Raw genomic sequence first — 23,392 nt, 5'->3', positions numbered from 1 at the left:
CACAGCAAATAAAAGAGCAAACAAAGCAGCGGCTCAGACGAGGCCTATGGGAGAGCTTGTGAAATCTCTTCAGGCGGCTTGTGCTGAATGGCTGTGCGGCAGGAATGCCTGCATGGATTGCTCCGGCAGATAATGTCAATCACCTACTGTGTGGAGAGCCCCTCCCCATTGTTTTCTTTTACCCCCCAACAGAAAACAAATGGGCCACACAGCTTGCTGTTTGGCTGAGGTGTTAATTACCCTCCCCTGCCCATATGAACAGCGGCTTCAGACAATGGCCTCGTCAAACAGCAACACAACGGCCCCTCCCTGGGTTTGCTGCGCTGATATCACCTGCTCATGCCGGGCCATTGACACCTCAACTTGATCTATGCATGAAACACAATTAAAGCTTTCAGGGGCCGAGACAATGTAATATGTTGCCCCCGCCTCGCCTCCGAGTTTGCATTCAACCTGATTGTTTGCCGGCATTAGAGGCAATTACACTGACAATTCTTAAGCAAACCTCCGCGGCCATTGTGCTAATTAGTGTGTAATTGATGGGGAAACGACAAACAGCTCAGCTGGTCAGAGCCACATTGAGCTGTTAGGACCACAGCAAATTTTCCTGAATGGAGGCCGTGTGCTGTAATCCAGGCCGACTGTGAGGTACAGAGATTACAGAGGGAGGAAGTTATCAATCAAAGGGAAGGAGGATGGCACAGGGAAGAGACAAGAACAAATATTTGCCTTGCATTTCAGCTGAGAGGAGTCTTTACTACGTTCCTATATTATTATTCATAATGGCTCCGTGTGCCTGATGGCTGAGATCCGCTTTGTCTGCCGGTGGTATCATTAAAGTCAATGATCATAAAGGGAGATTAGGAGGATATTTAACAGCAGATCCTGTCAACATTGCCGCTCATAAAGCAATCGTAACCACCGAGCTCCTTTAACTGTCCTGACACGGAATCAAGTCTTGGGCTTGATATGAAGTTAACCCTGCGAGGCCTGTGCGATGCTAGCACGCTGCTAATAGCTACCACATTTGAAGTGTCCATTAGTCCACAGAGGAATGAAGTTAAGTGACTATGACAGGGGCACTCCCTCACTTCGCTGGGCCTCTATTGTGACCCGGTTGGTCGCCCTGCACTCTTATTCACAGGCGGCGAAAAAAACTGGGTCAAAGGTCAGACATCCAGAGTGCTGCGGTCTCTATGGTAACACGGCCTATTAAGGCCAGGCTCATTGGCCTCTTAACATGCTCTTGTACACAAAAGAACTATTAGCGCACAGAGTGGAGAGGGGCGCGCAGCGCGAGGGAGGTCCTGACAACACGGCCGCCAGGTTTTTCCAAGATTCTCTGCCGCTGACTGTCCACTCCGTCCGTGCCGACGTGTCACACATCCTGATTAAGCGCGGCAGGAAAAAAGGTGTATTATATGACAATACTGTTATCTGCGTTAGTGTCCGTCTTGTGCTCAGCGACCACGTATTGTAATGATCAACATATTAGCACCGCACCCGAAATTCCTCTGCCGACAACTCAATGAGCTTGGTGCCACATGACTGCCTCATGCATATTCTGAAGGACGAGCCGGCCGCGCAAAAGTGCGTTTTTTAGTCTGGGGAGTGAATTTACTGCTGTTTCAGTAATAAAACTGCATTAAGAGGAGACAAGGCTAAGATAAAGCCTCTTTAACATTCTGCCCCAGTGAAGAGTTGCGGCTTCAGCAGTGAGTGTTGCATTTTTGCAACTCAGGCAATTATTTGTTTCAGGGGGTTTATTTTTTTCTCCTTTTGCCCGACGTGATCCTGAGTTATTGCTTCCTGTATGCAGAGTTTGAGTCACGACTAATATGAGACTGTAAACGAACGTCCCCATTGTTCTCACTCTTGTCTCATTGACTTTCAGGGTAATTTCAATCAGATGTTAAAGGAAAAGGTCTTTAGCCTGGCCAGGGTTAAACTTAGGGAATAAGTGAGTAATTGTGTTACAGAGCACAACAGCGGGCCGTATAAAACTCACTGTATAATTAGACACACAAGAAAATAATTACGCATCTGGTGAGAGCGAGGTCGTCTCATAAAGGCAGAGAGGAGGGTGCAAAGCTATTCCAGTCAATTACGTGAAGTCAGTTATGTGGTTTCCCGTACCTGGGAGAGCCGCATTCGATTGTCAAAGGCGACTTCCCTTAATGTCAACGTGATCGAATGTCAAGACGAGCTACACCCCCGATGTCAGCGATGTCGTCCTTTTTCCATTTCCTGTGGATTTGTTTGTCCAGTTTGCACAGGAACACAACTTTTTTTTTTTTTTTATAGTGAGGGGAGTAGCCTCATTTCATTGACATTCACAGCCGTAAACCTCTGTATAATTAACTCCAGAACACGAGGTGGTTAGCGGTGGTTGGCTGGATGTTTACAGTAAAGCTCGACTTAGAAAGTGCAGCGTGTGTGTGTGTGTGTGTGCGTAGGTGTGTAATGTGCGCGTCCAAAATCGACGCCAGTGACACACAAGTGAGACCTGAGTTTTTCATTTATGACCAAACACAAATTGACTGGAGACAGCATGGGTTACCAATATAATGCAGGCTTTGGGGCCAAGGCAGTTAGGAGGCAATAATAAGTCCAACATGCCCCCTCACACTCAACAGGGCGAATACCACAGCGCAGCAATCATTTCAAAATCCTGGCGAAATCTTAAAAATAATGTTTTTTTTCTTCGCTTTCCAGGCGTTGCGTATAAATATTTACCCCCACGCCCCAAGAAGTAACTTTGAGTGTGTCTGCTAAAAAGTTCTTGTTTTTTTGACAGCACAGTGGGCGATTCTTTATTTCTGGGTCGTTTTCTTTCTGCTCTTCCTTTAACTTCTTAAAAGAAGCGGCTGACACAGGCAGGAGAGGCGAAACGGAGCATCGCGACGGGGAGAAAAGTCAGCGTGAAGGGAAAAAAAGAACCGAGGTGGGCATAAGTGGGTGTAGAGGAGAGAGAGAGAGAGAGAGAGAGAGAGAGAGAGAGAGAGAGAGAGAGAGAGACAGAAAAGAGAGAGAGGCTAAATTAAACACATTTGTTTCTGCTCTCACATACCACAAGTCTTATGAAAACAGAGGGCTGATTGTGTTCACTCTGCAAGTACCCCCCCTCACCACCACCCAACTCCACGCCCCCACCCCCATGTCCTGAGCACAGCCCCTCCCCCCTTACACACACACACACACACACACAGGAGGCATCTGCAGGCAGCTGTGTGTGTGTGTGTGTTTGCTTTCCGAAAGTGCAGGCACAAATCTCCAGGCTCGGCAGTCTGGGCCCTGCCTCATCTCAGTTTTACTACCTGACATCCCTATCAACCCACTGCTAACCCCACTCGCTCCACTCTCAAGTCTCCTCACACTCCTCCTCCTCCTCCTCCTCCTCGCCGCCGCCGCCACCACCTCTGCCGCCGGCTGCCCTCAAGCCCTCCCGTACTCAAATACATGGACACATTCACATGCCACAAGTATGCGGCACTCTGCAGCGCTCATTCTATATCGCTCTGTGCAGCATAACTGTCTGCTGAAGTCATAAAATTCAACTTTGGGAACATTTGGGAACATTTCAAGCACTTTAAGAGAGATGACAAGAAATTGGAAACTTGAAAATAACCAAAAAAATGTTGAAATCAACTTAAAGCCAAAGTAAATACAGAATTAGTGGAGGGAGACAGTGAAGCTCACGTTGTTACACACAATGTTACGGAATTACCGCATCATCTTAAAGTGGCTCCAAACTCCTACCGTCATGTCTGATTCGCTGGACTACGACCGTGACATTCCCCAGGATTAGTTATGCGTATTGTCGTTGGAATGGAGAAAGACGTTGGAGTGGAGCCAAAGCATTTTTATACCTGAACCATTTGTAAAAGTCATTCCCACAAAATGAGCCGGCTTGGGTTTCATCACGCTGTGCACGCCGATACGCAGCGCTAAATTATGTGAGAGTGATCTACGTTTGGCTGTAAATTCAATTCACATCCGCGGCTGCCGTGCATGCTCAAAAATGTTTACAGTTTTCTCGTAAAGCTTTAAGGTTTTCGAGGTCAGACACAGCCTGTGGTTCAGCTCGTCCCTCGGAAGCAAAACAGCGGATTAAACTCGTGTCAGTGTGCAACTAAGTCCAGTTTCGTCGATCAATACAATACTTTGCTGCAAAAGTCTGGATTTTTAGAATTTGTTTAATATAAAATGTGTCTTAAATGCTTATCTTAAGGTTTTAAAGTATATTTCTGATATTTACAATGGTTTCCCTTCATCTCTTCTTGTTGCGTAAGACGTTTGCACTAGCTTTCCAAAGCGTGCAAAAATGTCTTTGCACTAAAACCACGACCGTAACGTCAAAGCTTGACGTGGAAACAATATACAGCTGCTGCTATCTTTCAGTTTAATACAATCTAATGAGAACAGCGAGGTGATTATGATCAGGGGCTGCTGTAAATATCAGATTCCCAGGGACGGAGTTTAGGAGAGGCCCCCCTTACAATTACGCCGTATTCAGGAATGCCGAGCACGAACCACAGCACACAAAACGCTCGCGTCTATTCCATTTTAGACTTTAACGTCTGCCGTGCGGTGCATTTACAGTAAATACATCTACGGACTGCATAAAAGCAGAAACGTTTAGCTTTCACGGCGAGCGGATCTGCGCCACAAACGCAACAAACTTCTATTCAATCCCCAAACTGCACACACTTCTGCAAACAATTAGTGATGACCCAAGAACTGTAAGCTGCTCTGAGAGAGAGAGAGGGAGAGAGAGAGAGAGAGAGAGGGAGGGAGAGAATGAAGGGGGGGAGTGACCGGGGGGAAAGCGAGGAGAGCTTGCGCACAATTACAGCAGGGATTTATGGCCTGAGAAACAATTTATAAATCACAGCGCCTGAGCTAATGTGCTCCAGATTGTTCTCCATGCAGCTGCAATTTTGGTCTGCGTGAAACGGCATAATAAACCTGGCTGGAAGACATGTTTGGGTGTTGGTGGAGCAGAGAGAAGTCGGGATTGTGCGGGTGGGGGTTGGTGGGCTGGTGAGGCTGTGGCGCTTGCAAAACTTTTGGAGGTGTTGGGAACAAAGAAACAGAGAACTTTTATACGGGCGACTGTGAGATTCTGCTGAGGAGGAATTTTTGGAATTGTCAACGCGCAAACAGTCAGAATAAGAATGTCTCTGCAGAAACCTCAGGAAAATACCAACTTCCCACATCATGTGGATAACACAAATTAAAGGAAAGTTTGCAAGGCTCTGTGGCGATAATGGTCCTAACACAGAGACCGGACAGCAACAATGCACTGAGACTGAATCTGAAACGGAACAATCACACAGATTTTCCAGTTTTACACACACACACATCATCTAAGTCCAATGTTACACCCTTCCCGGCTTATCCCTTCTAATCACATTCCGGACATACGTTTTTAAAAAAAATGAATTTCAGATCGGCCGGTATAATAAGAAAACACAAGTGTTGCAAATTGATCCCTTCATTGTCGCTGCAGGCTGGCGTGGAAGAAGGGATCGGATGTGCTGAGGGGAAGCCTGGGCTTTTGTGGCCACTCAGCCAACTGGCCCTGAACCTTGACCTCTAACCCTTCACCCTGGGGGGCAAACAAAGCTCTGAGTGACATCTGAAACTAGACACTCTTTGGGGAGAGAGTGTCTGGACAGGACTCAAATAACCCCATTAACTCTGCAGAAAAGATTTATGGCTTTTTCTTTCTGCTCTGCAAAACTCCAGAGTGTCACACAGATCTGTCAGAAATAATCATGCAACTCTACCAATTAGGGGGTGGAGACTTGAATTTAAACTCCGTTACTTGCCAAGAGAGTGGAAGAAGACGAGACGTAAGGATCGCCACGGCTACAGACATGTGCCTATATCAAGATGATCTAATGTTTAGTCTGGCCTTAAGGGTCTCTCTGGGGCATTTCCACCAGCATTTTGTGGATTTTGAACGCCGTTACGTAAACAGGCCGGGCATTAGTATATTGTAAACACCAACAGCGCAACAACAACAAAAAGTGGATGGTAAAATGTGCTCTGGTGAATGTGAGCCTCCGTCGCCAGAATGCTGAAAGCCACTGTAGTATTTAAATCAGGCAAGAAGGGAGGAAGACTGGGCCAAGCATTCTGTAGCTCAGCTGTGAGGCTCTAAGCCGTTGCCCTAGGGTCTTTGTCCTGCCTTTCAGGGCAAGTCTGAGGTAGTCAAAGACCCTATTCATGACCGGCGCTCCCCCTGCCAACACACCCATACAGCCCCAGTCAAGTCAGCCGAGAGCTATAGAGCCTTCCCATTTCACACGAGAATCAGACCTGCCCCTAAAGCCTGCTTCAGGGATTTCCAATAGCCAGCCCCTCCAACCCGTGTACAAATCAAACAAAAGGGCTCCGTGGCCTACTCCATGTCATATAGGGCTGATTAGATCTTTTTTTTTTTCTAATGTAGCTACTCTAAATTTGAAGCAAATAAGTCAGTCACATTTGTAGGGATTTGGTATCTCGCCATGTAAATGGATGAGGGATTATGTCAGCGGAGGTGTGGAGCTGCCATCCAACCCTCCTACGTCCATCAGTCAACGCCAGACAAGATCCATCTCATGTGTAAATGCAAAACATGCCGCGTCGATGATGTGAATAATGCAGCCAAATGTATAACTGAGGCACATTTTGATGATATAACAGAAAGAGAAAACACTTTTGAAAACTTTTTCTTTCCAAATCAAAGGGATAACTGACATCTGAGGCAGTCAACAGGGGAAATCCACAAACCCCAGAGAGTGTCCGAGTCCACAACCACTACTCATAACTAATCAAGGACATTAAAGCTGTAATTGAAATGGGCTAAATATGGACAGGAAAGAGACATTCTGTGGCGGGCTGATGTAAAAACATCAGCTCGTCAAGAGGTTTGTGCCGCCGCTGCTATTTATTCTAACGGGATCCACAAGTCTAGCAGAAGATAAGGAGGCTTTCACATTTGAGATGACTTGTGGCTTTGCTGGGCTTTAATCAGATTTGATGCTGTGCAGAACATTGTGACTCCTTAACAAGTTCAATTGGTTTATTAGAGTAAGTGCGGGAAGCAAAGGGCACGCAAAGTTGAAGCTATGATCATAATTCAACAGCTAGGCTCAGTGACAAGGCCCATCTTACAGGAAATTGATATTTTTGCTGAAAATGGAATGTTCAGTGTCATGTGATAACAAGACAGAATCCGCCATCATGCTTTCGAACCTTTGACCTTCACTTGGTTTATTCCAATAAAACATTTTTAAATCCATTCCATTCTAAACTTGGGAAAACAAAAACAAACCTGAAGACTAAACTTCAACACATAGGTGTCACTGCAACTTCATACTGCAATGTATGAATTGACTGTACTTGTAACTAGATTCAAATCCTCCTGTGCGCTCCACCTGACCTGCTTATTGAGGAGCTGATTAAACCCCAACTGTGATCAAACAAACCCTCGCCTCTGTTGACCGCTGACACGTGTAGCTCATAGCACACACTGTAGGTGATGGACGGCTGCTCATGGGTTGCCTAGCAACAACACACCTTTCACATTCAGGGAGCGAGAATGACAACAAAAACATATCCCTGGATATAAGACATAAAAGAGAAAAAAAAGTGTGGTACTTTGAGTACCAGTAAAAACCACTCCACGCCATAATGAAGCGGTTAAGGTCTGCTGTGGGTCCCACATGTGTGCAGGTGCAGCGTCTTGGCTTGACATGCATCCGTCAAGGGACAAGAGCTGCACCAGCCGTCCAACGTTCCATCATTACAGGGACAAACTCTGTGGGAAGCAGCCAAACTGATTTATAACTTCAACAAGAAGAACAGCTGCTCTGCCTGCTGTCAACTAACCTCATCCTGAACTGATATCCACCCAGTTCTTTATTTAGTATGTCCATTACAGCCTCCCTGACACTGCACACGTATGACATGGCCTTTAACAAACACAGAGATCATCCATACGCTCCCCCTGCGAACTTAAGCGAAGCCCTGATACAAATCTTGGCTACACGTGCGGCGTCTGATAGCCTCCTGCCGTTTGGTGATTGGACCACGACTGTGAAGGAATGGCGGCGCATCGTGATCTACGGCGGAGAAGCTGCGCTCTGTGGGAGACAGAATCCCTCAGATAAGTGAGAGCCTCAAGGTCTGGAAGTTGGCCCACCTCAGGATAACAGGCAAAGGAATAGGAGGACCCATATCTGCCCCAGTTTATTCTCCCACCACCACATCTCATCAACAATCTCTCCTCTTCCCTGCTCCCTCTCTCTCTCCCGCTGCCTGCAGTGCTTAAAGTGAAAACAGCTGCTTGGAATACCAGACTGATGAAACCCTGTTTAGAGCTTTTCCCTTTTCTTTCCTGCTGCACAATCACGTTTTATTAGCGTGGAGTGAGGCGTTTAAGGTACAATTATGGAGGGAAAACATTACTTTACGTCGTCTAAACAGTAGGTGTTATCACCCCGCAAGGGCCACGTACCATTTGTGCTTCTTAACACTTCACTGTTGTCCACCTATTGTCAACAATTCGTTAAAACAATGAGTAACTAAAGGTTATTTTGATTTTAGAATAATCATTTAATCACGTTTTTTCTGAACAGCTAAAGTTTGTGAGCATACAGGAAATCCTCCCGCAGTAGAAGATGGGATTATGCCTCCATGACTGAACTATCATCTATTTGTTATCTACCACTTGACGACCCATCGTCTATCGAATTGCTCAAAGTGTGTGTGACCACCTGGGAGTGAGGCTGATTACGTCGGACCTGATAAATCCAGGGGCCTCCCACCTTCACTGCAAGACTCCTCGAGTAAAAAAACCACAGCGCAGACGCAACTAAGCTGGTCTACACATGACACACGATACGCCAGGTCTCCTCCACCCACACTCACATCGCCAAGAACTCTGTTTCTGGGTTGATAATTAACAGCTGCGTAGAGACTGAAATCTTTGGGTAACGCTGATTTTTACGCCGCCGAGGAACAACTACAACTACAATCTACGCTCCCCCGACAGGACAGTCAGGCAGGAAAAGAGACGTCCAATACATACACAGCTACAAGGCAGGATCTAGTGGGATGGAACTGACCTGATCTACAAACTATCTTCATCTGATCATTAAAACTATGTATTCTGGTGTCGCTTTTTAGCTGCCCAAATGTTCACAGGGGAAACAAATGGATCAAACCCCCAAAAAAACGGCGCTGGAGCCCTGTCCAAACATAGCAAATAAGAAAAACACATAAATTGATAAAAACACATTTGCACACATATTCATCTTTTGGCACATCAAAGGGACTCATTGATGTCGCTGAACATGGGGAGTCTGGAGAGAGGGGAGATGTTGGTTATCCTCCTCCTCAAAGGGTGCTGAGATGCTCCTGATGGGCCCCGGCGCTGGAGAAGCCAGCGAGCGCTATAAACAGAATTTCTAATGTCAAGCGGGCAGGCGGGCGGAGCGGCTAGGTAGTGAACAAGCGGGCGCCGGGCAGTGCGAGGGAGGAAGACGCCAGCTCTCGCTTTTCCGCGGGGGACCAGAAGCGGGATGGATACACACCAGGACTGACACTATTTCACACAGATCCACACAGCCACCTTTTGCCAGTGCGGGTGAGATGTTTATGTTGGAGGGGACGATTAGGACGAAGATTATATAGTCTAAATAAAACACACGGGGACATAAAGGTACACTTTCCTGTTTTGTTGGTTGAGATTTATATGTGCTAAGGTATGTAAACATTATAACCCTGGCTTATTATAGCAACATAATTACACTTTAAACCGCTTTGGTTTGACTGCACTAATTACACCTGCACTATGTGATACAGCCATAAATGCAGAGGCGCACAATTATTGAAACACATATCTATTTTAGCGCAACATCAATCAAATGTTCCTCTCATGGAAGTGAGAAACAAAAGAAAAATCAGCTGAATTGAACTTGATTCCTCTGCACTTTGCACCGAGCGTTTCCACTCAGACAGCAGCAGCCGAGGCGTTTCCCAGACTCTTTTTTTCTTTTTCTTTTTTAAACCCAAAACATTATTGAATAGTGCCACTAAATTGATGTCGATGTGTTTGCCTTTGAAGAAAAAAAAACATCTTCTAAAAACTATAAGCCGAGTCAAAAATGTTCGGCGTGTTTACTCAGCGCTTGGTTAAAAAAATATTTGCGAGCCAACGTTAAGATTACTTTCAGCGGCGGAATACAACACTGAGGGGTTGTCAGAATGTGAGCGCTGCACACTGTTCCCTCTGTTGCAAAGTATCCACAGAAACTCACCTGAACCCCCCCCCCCCCCCCCCCCTCCCCCGCCCACCCCCTCTGCCAACCAAACCTCGCTGACTTACTTACACACACACAGCACGCATGGATGCATGAGCGCACATACACACACACGCACACAGAGAGAGAGAGACACACGAAGGTGAGTGAAAAGCCAAGTGAGCAATATGATGAAAAGACACCTCCACGCACACAAACAGCATTTGCTTATGCAGGGAGAGGCCCTTTTATACCACGGCACAATGGCAATGTTGACTTTTCTTTGTCTGCACATTTTTAAGCACCAAAAGCAGCAGAAAGAATGGCAAAGAGAAGTCAGAGAGGCATGCAATTGTTGCTACTGACATGTTCAGACTTATACAAGCTCCCTATTCATGGGCCAATCTCAAACAATTTTCTATTCAACAATCGTGCAGTGGAGTTTTGAGTGTCCCACTGTGTATTTGATGAAGATATATTTGAGTGGCTAACCTCGCTCTCGCTTACTCGCCACCTCTCACACATAAGAGGCATTTCACTCTTTCGTGGCGACGATGATGCACTGGCAGAGTTATCTCAACTGCTGATGAAGCTGATGGTGATGGCGTCAAGCAGCGTGTGTGTGTGTGTGTGTGTGTGTGTGTGTGTGTGTGTGTGTGCTCACCAATTAAATCTCACACTAGTCTGTCACTATACTGTAGGAACAAAGCTGTGAAATTGCATCAATCAACTGACACAATGGCAAAAAAACAATGAGCTGGACTTGTCGACCTAATCTCAGAGGCGAAACCTTTTTCTGTGTGTGTATTTTTTTGGACCCTCCTCCCCACATTAGGGGGGAAAAGTCTGGTGGAACATCTCTCCAAACATAAAACCTCCTCCTCAGCTCTCTGCGGATTACAGGGGAATGTCAGCTCAGAGCAGCTTTAAATCAGTTATGCTCGCCCCTCCGGGGAACTTGGTGCTGATCCCATGTAGGCCTGTCTCTCATTGCTCATGATAGGGTTGCCACATCCAAATTTGAAAAGCTGAGCCTCATATCATTCATAAAGCAGCAAAGCAGCACATCGTAAAATCAGGCAGGAAGAAAAAAACGCTCTGCTGAACAAACTACCCGTTATTCCCTATGCGTGCTTTGTATGGACGGTAAAGGAAAATAAATGTTAATAATGAGCATGAGTGTGGAATTACACGTAATTATTGAAACTGATACCTCACACACACGTTAACGCGCTATTTTATCGACGCACGGTTTGCGAAAAACATTTGCATATACATCTCACATCTCCCCAGCTGGTCATGAAAGCAGCGAGGTTTGTTTCTTGCTGGTAATCAGATGACCTGTTTGAGAGACACAACTTTTTTTGTTTTTCACCCAGGGCCCTGCAGACCACACACACACACACACACACACACCGCACCACAACACACTTAAAAAGCAAATCTGACAAACCCAATAGGGCTTTCCAGACATAATATTATACTGTTTGTGGGTATCCTGGTATTTCAGGATGAGAGGGAACCAACACAAATGCAGGGTCTCTAACAAAACAGCATATTTCACAGATGACCAGGCGTAGTAAATATAACAAATGTCGGCGCATGCGGTTGTTAAATATCAGGCGTGACAACATGACAGAATCAAAATGCATCCAAAACGGTGAAAACACCGAGTGGGCAAGTCTAGAAATGCCCAACATCCCAAATTTAGTGCAGTCATTCACTCTAATCCATGTGCAATGAGTGTCTGTCTGTATGTGCAATATGGAAACCACACCAACGGCTTAAGATGTCTTGCTTGGTATGTGTCCTAAGTATGCCAGCCATTGTTAGCCTGCTTGTTTTCAACCTCGGCGAAGATTGACACTGTCAGCTCTGTTTGCCCCATTGACCTTATTCTTCTCCCCCACTACAATATGGAGGATTTCACCCCAACGTTTTTACATCGTCTACTAATTACAAGTGACTCTGCCTCGAGCAACAAGAGCATCCGTTTTGATTTTCCAACTTTGTTTTCCTGGATACAAACGCAACGGAAGTGGGAGACTTTTCCTAGCAGGCTGCTCCACGAGGCACAAAGACAAAACAAAGCAGTGAGACCAGATAATGGACTGCGAACATTTTCTGTCAATTACTTCAGTCTATTAAGGCCGTTCCATGAATGATACCGAAAACATCTGTCACCGTTTCCTGCAAAACCCCTTCAGGTAAATTGCCGTAGCAGTAAATAACAACTCACTGCATAGGATGCATTTATATTCCACAATGTGTAGCTCTTGACATTTATTATTCCGGCAAAAACCCAGCCAAAAAGACAGAAGATCGAGGATCTCCACAGTATGCATGTATCACCTAGTGTGAGAAGAGTAGCCATTTAGTTAATGAGCCCCAATGGGGACCTCCAATGAAGCCATCAAGACTGCTCAGAATAACAATGGTCAACTAACGCCTTTCTAATTGAATGGAAGGTACAGCGAGGCGAGGGGAGTGGGCCTGGAACAGTGAAAAGGAGACAGAAAAAAAAGGGGGAGGATGGGGGGGTCTTTTCAGTTAGATGTCTACCAGACCCACGAAAGTAGTCGTTGTTGGATGGGGGGAGACGGGGGTGGGGGGAGGAGGAGGACAAGGGGTTGGGGGATGGACCTGCTCTGAACAACACAGCACTCCAGCAGGGCTTATTTCAGGGGACGTTTGCATAGCCCCCATTTATCTTTAAAAATGTATTCTAGCCCATCCAAACCATACACTGTTCAAAACGTGACCTAAAATCCTGCGCCTTTGTTCTCGCTATTCACCACCATCGGGACTAACACGCCCTTTGACCTGAGCCTAACGTGCTTTTATATTACAACTTTATTTAAATGTTATTGCATTAGTCACGCTTGTCCCACTGTTAATAGGTGTAAAATTGGTGCACGGCCTCAGTGCATAATTAATTTATTGTTCATCCGCATTTGACACTTGATGTTTAAGAAAGACAACTGATGGAAAACTGGCCAGTAATTAAACAAATTTGGACTATTTACAGTCCACTGAAGCAATGCAACAACAATGACAAAAACAGAATTGTAAAAGTCAGCACCAACAACACTTATTGTCTTAAGACTGCCAAACTAATCTAGATTTTGTTTTAAGTGTCTCAACTGCCACCATGGCTGTCATGTACATGGCAGTGAAATGCCTCTCGTGTGTGTGTCAAAGGAAGGTATTACATTGTTGTTATTGTAGACTAACGGAAATGTGCGCTAAACGCCATATGGCCTCAAATACACAAGGAGTTTAAAACCACACCAAGGAAACGGCTTGTTACTCTCACTTATCGGGAAATCACTCAGTGTGGGTGAAGCAAGTATGAGTATATAACATATATAAGTATAACAGAGTGTTAATGACAGTTTTCAGTCCGAAATGATTCCAAAATAAAAAGAACAACTGATATGTGTGAAAGTGGAGGCAGATATATCCCCAAAAAGGAACAAAGAAGCAGTTAGTTCTCCTTGAGAGGCCACTTGGAGGGAATATGGCGGTGTGGCACTGCACAAGTAACTTTTTACGCACGAGCACAAGTTTTTTGGGGAAGAAAGAGCAACGGAAACAAAGATGAAATGTTAGGGAAGATAAACATCCACTCACCGTTCTGGCGCTCGGGGACAGCGAACCGTTGGATAGGTACGGATTGGTGAGGTCTGGGATCATTAGGAACGGGTAGCCAGGGTAGTGTGGACTCTTGAAAAAGCCTCCATCTTGCTGCCTTCTTAGTGCTGGAAGGATGATGGAGGGGGAAGAGGAAGAAGAAGTCTCAGTTACAAATGCATTTTTAAAAAAGCAACAATTGCGTAACATAACTTTGGCACAGGCTCGTTTATCTTTACCTTCACTGAAGTAGTCCCTCGCTTTCTCATAACTTTCTAAGTCGGGTCTGGTTAGGGGGCGCCGCTCCGCCTGCTGACAGGGGCACAACACGCACATGGACGGGAAGATACCAATGAAACTTTGAACAGATACTTTTATTAATTCATTCTATATGTTTACATTTGTCATGCGTTGCGTTCAAGGCGCCTCCGTCTTTCTTACCTCCGAGTCCGACGAGCTGCTGTTGTTCTCCGACTCGTTCACCAAGGAGGACTTCACATCATCCAAATCCCTTTCGGCCGAGACGTTCTCGGAGATCTTTTCCTCCTGTTCCCCTTCGTCTTTGAAGGAAATCATTTCATCGTTCGCCCCCAAATCATCCCCGCCGCCTCCGTTCAACTGTGGCATTTTCTTCCGTCTGAGCAAAAACTGACACTACAGAGGGGAAGGAAAAATAACGCACACTCGCTAAAAACAATCGCGTCGTTTTGTGTTTTTTTCTCTATCAAGATGAGCGTAGTCCCCCAAACGAATCAAGTCGTACAAACTAACTACGAGAAATTGTGCATTTTCACAACTCCGCGTTCATTCTCTCGGCGTGTTCCCGTTCTCCATGGTCAAATCTTGCGATAATCCACCGCACCGCAAAGTTACAACATGGACACTGGCATTAAAATATCTATGAAAGTTGGCGTCAGTGGCCGGATGCGCAGTAACTTGGCAAAGTTTGGTTTCCTTGTGGCCCCTTGTGAGTGTGTGTGTCTCCTTGTTGTGCTGCTGTGGAATGGGACTCTCCTCCTACAGAGCCCGCACGAAATACACGCACACGGACCGATGGTTTACACGAAGAAAACAACAACAACAGCAACAATCACGTCCAGTTTCATCTCCTGATATCCATGAGTAAGAAAACAAGAAAAAAGGCTGGAACCCAAAAAAAAGAAGCGACGATCAAGCTCGGGAGCTTTTTTCTTCACTTTTTCACTCGATTGTCTGCACAGAAGTTTAAACAGACACCTCGGTGTTTGTCCCTAACGCGCGTAAAGAGCTCTTAAACTGCTCAAAATGGCTTAAAACCCAGATGGGAAAGTATTGTTTCAGGAAAAAATGGTTCAGCTGGGTGAAGTCGCTCCTTCCCTCCACATTGCTGCCGGGGAATGCGCCCTGAAAACTACTTGGGTTGTTGAAGTGGAAGAAAAGCGCAGCGCAGCTCGGCCACAGAGGAGGAGTTTGCGCTGAAAACCGACACTTCATTCAGCAGCATGCAGATCAGCTATTCTTAACCCTCAAGCCACCAACACACTGCAGCCAGCGGGACACCAACGGGGACAATTTAATGCGATTTCAGAAAACTTTGCGGTGCCACATTAAGCAAATGAAGAGGAGAAATGCTTTTGTGCAAAAGGATACATTCCTGCATTTATTTACAACAACTTTTATTTTCATGTATTCATACACCAGCACCACCAATAATGATAGTAATAAAAGTCATCATCATCATTGTCTTCCTCTTCTTCTCCATCAAATTCAGTACACATGGCACTCACCAGCTCTGATTACAAAAGGAAATGTGCAAAATGGTGATGGTGTAATCATGTTTCATAGTAACACGGCGTGTCCAATGATACAGTCATGGCCACAGCAGATCTAATGTAGAGGCTACCAGGAGAAACCGCACTGCTACTGCTACCCAGTGACAATGACAGGCCCGACCCGGTGAGAAAGTCATAATTACACACTGCCATGTAAATTGTATGTCTGTGCATGTGGCCCTAAAACGGTGCACTGGGAGAGGCAAAGCGCTGAAGCACCTGGGAGAAGAATGGCCCATTATAGGCATGACACAGTGAGGAAAGGCTCTGAGTGCAGCAGGTTTAAAAAGCGGGCCTCCCACCTTGACAGGACAGGCCTGACTCATTGTCTCTCACTAGGGTGAAATACATGGCAGCAGTTTTGATTTGAGGAACAGGATTGGGGATCTGGTTTTGCAAGCACCGTTGAAAAACAAGAGAAGTGGTTGCACCTTTTGTTTTTCCTGTAAGCTAACCTGGGGATTCAGTACAACTTCATCAGCACATGAATGAGTAATGCAGTGTTTTTTTCACACATAACAAATCAAAGTTTTCTCTCTCTTATTTATTGTCTTTGTCTGTGTAATTTCCGTCGCGTGGAACCATTCCTCGCTCCAGCTTCCTCGCAACTATGCAGTGAAAGTCCAACGGACTCCCAATTTCTTTTCACTTCTGATGCAATACGACAGGCTTCCCTGTTTGAGAGAAAAAGTCATTGATGTTGTCGACTGCGTGTCAGCAAGCTGAGGGCTGACTGACAATTCAGCAGTGTCTCCACGGGCCTCATTAGATCCCCTCTCCTCCTGGGTGTTTGTGTGTGTGTGTGTGTATTTCTATTCAGTTAAAAGCAACATGGTTGCATACTACATCACTGTGAATTGCATGCATGGTGGTTATGGACAGTGGGTTTCTTGTACACACAAATACACATGTTTGCACTTGCATGTATACACTCAGGTGAATATTTGCCCTCAGGGCTACATATCATTGTTTCTGGAGGCTACAGTATGCAGAGAATGTACCAGAATGTATTTTTACAAATGATGCTCAGACAAGCTGTTCATTTCGTTGGTCCAAGTTTCTGATGCAACCCTCCTGCTGTCATTCATAATGATATATACAGTCTAGGCCCCTATGTCCAACACAAATATAATTAAAAATTAAAAATTATCCTGTTCATATATCATAGCTTTAAGAATAATTACAATAAAACAATAATCTGGTGCATTCGATGTTGATGCATCTGAACAGTAATACTGACACTTCTCACACATGCATAAGTTTCAGCAGTGTGCTATTAAGCACCATTGGCATGCACTAGGTACACTGTTGTCCGCAGATAACTCTAACAGCTCAGTGAGATGTAGCACTTGTGTGATAAATTGAAAAAATCCCCTCCCGCTGAATTTGAAATGTTTTATTCCAAAGTGAGAAAGACAACATGAAAAACTAAATGACACCTATTGTTATAAAACCATTGCTGGCATCAAAATACAGTATATAACTGGGTCACTGTTCAAATATGAGTCAATGTAAGAATGTTAGCTTAAAAAACACAATTTGTCGAGACAATCAAATCATTTTTAACAGGAGTGATGATTTTTTTTCATCTTCTTCACGCATTTTTTATGCTCCGAATATGACAATCAAGTGTCTTTTTATATTAAAATTGCTTTAACTGGCATCGTGTTTATATATTTTTAAAATCCTCAATACTTACCTATGCATCTGTGCATCTCTCCACGACTCCCTTGTTAGTGTGGGATTGGTTTTAACTGGGAGTTGATGAGGGGTCAGGAGAGATTTGCAAGCAGCCACAATCTTAGCCCCGGGGCAGATCGACTGGTGGCCAGAAAATTTATTCTGAGTGTGCTGTCCCTGCATCTGCCTTACTTTGAAGTTGCTCTCTCAACTCTGGCTTGTCGTACGTGACTGTGTGTTCATTTCTTCCCCAATAAAGAGAAGCTGTAACCCAAAAAAGAAGAAATATGTGGTAGTGTGGATACACGTGTGTCTCCACCTTTTGTCTTTTCCATCCCAAAGAACACCTGAGTGGATCTATCTGTGCACTTGTGTTGCTTTTGTGTGTGTATGAGAGTATGAGAGACAAAGAGAGAGCGAGAGAGGTGAGAGGAGAGAGAGAGATGCTGCGTGTCAATCCATACTTGCTTTGGAGAATTCAAGGTCATCCTTTCATGTTTTGCCAACCATCGGTCAATCAGTTTCCGATCAAAGCGGTGCTTAATTCAGCAGTAATTCCCATCTCCTCATCACGATTGTGGCTCACCGTTCCAGAAGTGTAAAAGCGTTTCCCTTTCCCCCTTTTCTCCTCTCTCCTCTGATCTGCTGCAGTGTGTCCAACATGTCTTGCCATGCCAAAGCCTCCCTGTCAAGCTCTCTAATAATGCTGGTTAAAGTGTGTGGAGGAGATGTCAGATCACACATTGTGCTGCTGCTCCTACTATCTTTCTCACTTCAGGAGGTTTAAGTCTCACTTTGTTGTCTTTGAAGCGTACCTTAGTCTGGGTCTGTTATGTCCTTTCATTAATCCAAAGAGCCTGCATGAATGTCTCCATCGACTGATTTTATACAGCTGGGGTCTCACAAGACGATAAAATTGACCAAGACAAATCTGTGACTATCTGGAACATTCAGAAGGAACGTGGGCTCGTATCTTTGTATTTATGATGCTAAAGTTCACAGCAGTATTTATGTTCTGTATTGCTCTGTAAAGCACATTCTGACCTGTTTTTTTCTGTGTGATTCTATGGTGGAACTAATACTGCAATACCAATACCACACAACTGTCATACCTGTATCTGTATCATGCATTTCCAAAATGTAACTCAATTATCTAATCTAATTTAATAACTGTATTTCCTGACCCACGCAAACAGACTAAAGGGTGGACATTCTTCTTTTATTCTGAGGAGCAGGATCCATTTGAGTGACCCTCTTAGTGTCGCCGCTCTGCCATATTAGCTTGCTACTTTTTCCCCAACCTTCCTCGTATCACCTCCTCAGTCATCGCGCTAAGTCTGGATGGGAGTGCCTCATGCAATCATGGATCTCACAAAAATAACCTCATATCCGTTTTACTCCGCAGAAAGGTCCCCTTTCCATGCTGGTATGGGTGTATATGGCATTTAAGACTGTGTGAGGACATGATTAGATGACAGATTTTACTGCCTTAAGGGTGTAACTGAAACAGTAAACTGTGCCGAGAAGGGAAAATAAAAGACTGTGTTTCAAAGTTTTATTCCTGCCTCAGTGGTGTTTTGTTGCATTTGTAGTATCATTTTCTAGAAAGGTCCAGTTTTCAGCACAGTGGAGTACAACAGTGGAGTACAAAAGTATTCAGATTCTTTTTGTAAAGTAACACTGCCACAATGTCAAACACACTACTGCGAGAAACTGCATTAATAAAAATATAGGAAATAAAAGTGGAGGTATGTAAATATGAACAATAAAACGAAGCGTCAAATTTAAGAGTAATTGTTATTACAGTGTTAAATTATTGATGTAATGTGTAGGTGGCATTTTAGTGTTATAGCTGGTTAAGGTGGCACCACGTCTGACTACTATACAGAGATCTGGTGTGATTTGAAATACCTACACTTGGGTTTTAAATGTAAAATATTAATCAGAAAGGTAAACCAGCGCTATGGACATCAGTTAAACTTATAGGACAGGCATCAGATAAATAAGTAAGTAGCTTCAATAACATCATACTGTGTAAATGTACTCGTGAAGTCTTGCAGCAAAAGTGTTTTTGAAGGATTCCCTTTTTATCAAACTGAACATTGTGTTTATTCTCATATGATCCATTTAGAATGTGTAGAAGGTCTTACAAACCTGTAATTTAATGAAAAAAGGTGGAATTAACACCTTAACTAATAGCAAATGAGGCACCATCCTCTGACCACTTATGCATGCTTGGCTGGACTCCAGTATATGAATGAATAAATGAATGAATAATACAAAATCATATCAGCAAAGGCAAATCAATGCTCTGTGTGCAAGGATGTAACATTATCATATGAAAAAGACATCAAACATGTAAAAGTCCTCCAGTGTGGATTTACTTGGTTGCTAGGAAGTGCTCATGCCTCTTGACTGAAATACATGCTCATGTTTTTCTGTATTGCAGAGGATGCTTTTAAGAAGCATTATTTGTGAGAACTTCAAAGACTGCCAAAGCACTCTCCTTTTAGAGTGTGCGGCAACTTGAAAATGTACTCATATTTTCCAAATGGACAGGAAGAGGCCCTCTCCTGCAATAAGGTGACGCTAATGCAGTAAGACAAAAAAGAAGCATCACCTGCATTCAATCCTGTTATTCTTTTACAAGCGTCACTGTAGACAAATATTTTATATTTTTGTCACTGTGCCTGTATAGGATTATGATTTTGTTATGAGACGTTCAAAATTTGAAATAAAACATAAAAGTAAGATAAATATACACAAATGAGTGCCATTATAGTACAGAAATATGTTAAGTAATAATAAACTAAAAGCTATTCATGTTGGATTTATCTTTGATTTTACTGTTGAATCAAAATTCCGATCATTTAGAAATTTCTCTCTGATGCAAACAAACCAAAATCTTTTTGTCTGGGCTTTGTTATAAAGCTGGGAACAGTGAACAAACCAGAACCAGACAACCCAGCAGGTCTGGAGGGTTCACAACACAAGCCGATCAGTCATGTGTTTGGCCTTAAACCACAAATTGCTTTGTGAACAAGCAATAGTATTTAGAAATCAATTCTTTGGTCCATGTGGTCAATACAGTGATCCCAGCACTGCGCTCAGTTTTGTTACTATAAACGCTAGCAGCAGCATTCTGAGAGCTTTTTGGAGAGACCTGTAAAGACACCATCACAGTAGCCAAGCCTACTAAAAATAGATGTTTTTCCGCAGCTTGCTTAGACATAAAATCTTTCATTCTTGGCTCATTTTAAGGGGACAGTGGGATGTTTTTTTTTGTCTTGATGTGGCTGTTAACCCTCCGAGGCCAGGATTTCTGACTATGGGATGATAAAATCAGCCACATGTGTGAGTTCACATATTCATTATGATACAGAATTGTGGTCATTAGCTTGCACAATGATGGCTAGAACATGTCATGATGTCACAGCGGTGGTACCACAAAATAAAGGACAGTACATTACATTACGATCATTTGGCAGACGCTTTTATCCAAAGCGACTTACATTACATTACCACCCTTCGCAGAGGGGGGAGCACTTGAGGGTTCGGTGCCCTTGCTCAGGGGCATAAAATAAAGATAAATCAGATCAAATTTTGTTGACCGGGAACTCGTATGTTATTGTTTGATTTGCTATCATAATACAATTCAGTATATCAATAACTAATTGTGTGTGTGTGTGTGTGTGTGTGTGTGTGTGTGTGTGTGTGTGTGTGTGTGTGTGTGTGTGTGTGTGTGTGTGTGTGTGTGTGTGTGTGTGTGTGTGTGTGTGTCATGCTACACATCTGTGTTACTGTGTGACTGTGTAACAGTAAACTGCAAAGGCCTAAGAGTTTGAATTCAGTTCAATTGTTTTATTCCATTCCTATCAATCTTCTCCTTCATCTATGACATCAGCATTAACATTTTATTTGTATAGCCAACTCAGTGTGTGCATCTAATTCAGAACTCCTCCCCATAAAGAGGAAGACATGTGTTTACCATTTAGTTCTCACAGGTGGAACTGATCAGCAGGTTGCACATTGTCAGCAGAATATTCATAACACACCCAGAGCAGGAATGACACACTCACAGTGGCAGTATGAGCTAGTGCTTATGGGTGAAAGCCAAAGAAAACATCGCCTCAGAGCAATAGTGGCCATTATTGGCTGGGTTACTGCCATCAAATTACCAGCTTTTATAGTTTGGATAATTTTAGTGAGTGAAAGAATAACATATTGAACAGAAGAGGCCAAAGAATAAAGCCTTGGAAAACTCTATCATTTTTGTTCTCTGAAGATATGTAATTACCAATCAGCACAAAGAGACCTGCAAACCTAAGTATGATTTACAGCACAATCTAGCACAACACAGTGACACCATATAATTATTTAGTTGAGCCTTTAATTCTGTACACAACTTTCTTTCTCTCTCCAGATGCTGCATCCACTGGTTTATTGATCCAGTTAACATTATCACTTACAAGGCCACAGTCTTCAACTCCCTGTGTTTTCTCAGCTGAGGAAGCAATGCACTGCTCCTTGGAGGATTGGAGATTCTTTCCTGTGATGTAAACCTTGTGCAAGTGAGAGGCTGTTGACTTTATTTAATATGTCCGCCAGGTTTTTTTTTATGACCATTACGCAAATGAAATGGTTTGCATTATGTGTGAACCATACGTTCCACAGAGGCATGCACGGCTGTAGACAGCTGGAAGTAACTTGAGCCGCTAAGTCACTTATCAGTACTGGCATCCCTGCCATTTCCCATAGCCATCTTCAACCAGAAGAATCCAGCCATTGTTTTCATCTCTGTGGCCCCTGTGTTAACTCAGCAATGCCTTGCTGATTGTTGCAGAGATATTAAAGAAAATGGTAGATTTGTCTTTGTCCGTATAACTCTGCCCAAGCTCTTGCTGACTGTGTGCATGTGTGTGCACGTGCGTGTGCGTGCATGTGTGTACGCGTGTGTGTTTGTGTGTGTGTGTGTGTGTGTGTGTGTGTGTGTGTGTGTGTGTGTGTGTGTGTTTTGAGGGGGTTTGACTTGGTCCAGTTGTAGAGAGCAGCTGCACCTGCCCTGTATGTCAACAACCGGGTCTGGAGCAGACACTCAAGAAGAGAGGTGGCTTTCACACCAGTGGCCTCACTGAAGCTGCTTACTTTCCAAAGACAACAATGACCACGCTGCTCTGCTGGGGAACGGCCAAGGCTGTGGAGCTTTTAGGCTCTATAGGCTTGGCGCCTGGTCTGTGTGGCCTCGAGATTATCTCTCGACTGAACCCTCTACATACAAGCTATTGGACTTCCTCACGTCCCCTTGTTTTTTGTGGCTCTAGTTTCCAGGATGCTTTTTGACTGTCTGTTTTACACATAGAGACAGGATCCCCCGTGGGGGTTGTTAGGAGGTTACAGGGGGGTAGTAAAGGGGTCAGGGAGAAACTGTCAGTCTATTTCCTTTCTCTGGCCTTGGGAAACTGCACCACAAGTCTTTGCATATTTTTAGCGTCCTTGCTGGATTTTGTCTGTGCATCAACAAGAGAAAATAAGTTACTCCCAGTTCATGAGGAGTCTCTTTTCTCACATGGATTACTTATTATTAGTCTTGTCTTTTTGTTCACTAGCTATAGAATGACCATGTCCAGCACACAATCTGTCAGAATAATGCTCTGGGTCTGGAAACCATCATCTTTATGTGCTGCAGTGTAAATCTCTTTTCCATAGAGTTACAACACGACACTCTGCTGGTGGTTGCTTCATACTCTCATGGACAAAGAGGAATAGAATATCTACAGCTGTGAGTATGATTGTGTGTGTGGGGGTGGGTGTGTCTGCAAGACCACTGTATTTTTCAGATTTGGAAATGATTTCATCACAAACCCTTACTATCCCTTCCATACCAGTGCAGTGCACCAGTACTTTGAGTTTAAGAGATAATAACAATACAACAACAAGGAATTTAGAAGAACTGTTATCTTTGTACCTCAG

The 23,392-nt window shown here is 44.1% G+C and overlaps 1 protein-coding gene across 4 annotated transcripts in view; it reads right to left on the bottom strand.

The window, feature by feature from the left end:
* tcf7l1b (transcription factor 7 like 1b) overlaps positions 1–15,348 on the bottom strand; it is a 30,650-nt gene extending 15,302 nt beyond the window's left edge. For 2 of the 4 annotated variants that reach the window (XM_076154248.1, XM_076154249.1), the window contains exons 1-3: positions 14,373–15,348; positions 14,171–14,240; positions 13,932–14,059 (exon numbers count right to left, since the gene is read on the bottom strand). In XM_076154248.1, the coding sequence (XP_076010363.1) occupies positions 13,932–14,059; positions 14,171–14,240; positions 14,373–14,558 (384 nt within the window). In that variant the 5' untranslated portion in view covers positions 14,559–15,348. Of the gene's footprint in view, positions 1–13,931; positions 14,060–14,170; positions 14,244–14,372 lie in introns of all 4 variants that reach the window. The other 2 variants (XM_076154246.1, XM_076154247.1) reach the window with 1 other exon arrangement.
* Between the last annotated feature and the right edge of the window lie 8,044 nt (positions 15,349–23,392).

This window comes from Genypterus blacodes, unplaced genomic scaffold (assembly GCF_046128005.1).
Source record: "Genypterus blacodes isolate CSIRO-AG114 ecotype Tasmania unplaced genomic scaffold, CSIRO-AGI_Gbla_v1 ptg000061l_1, whole genome shotgun sequence".
Classification (NCBI taxonomy): Eukaryota; Metazoa; Chordata; class Actinopteri; order Ophidiiformes; family Ophidiidae; genus Genypterus; species Genypterus blacodes.
Note: the sequence above shows the minus strand (reverse complement) of the source record. Positions and strands in the feature narration are given on the sequence as shown.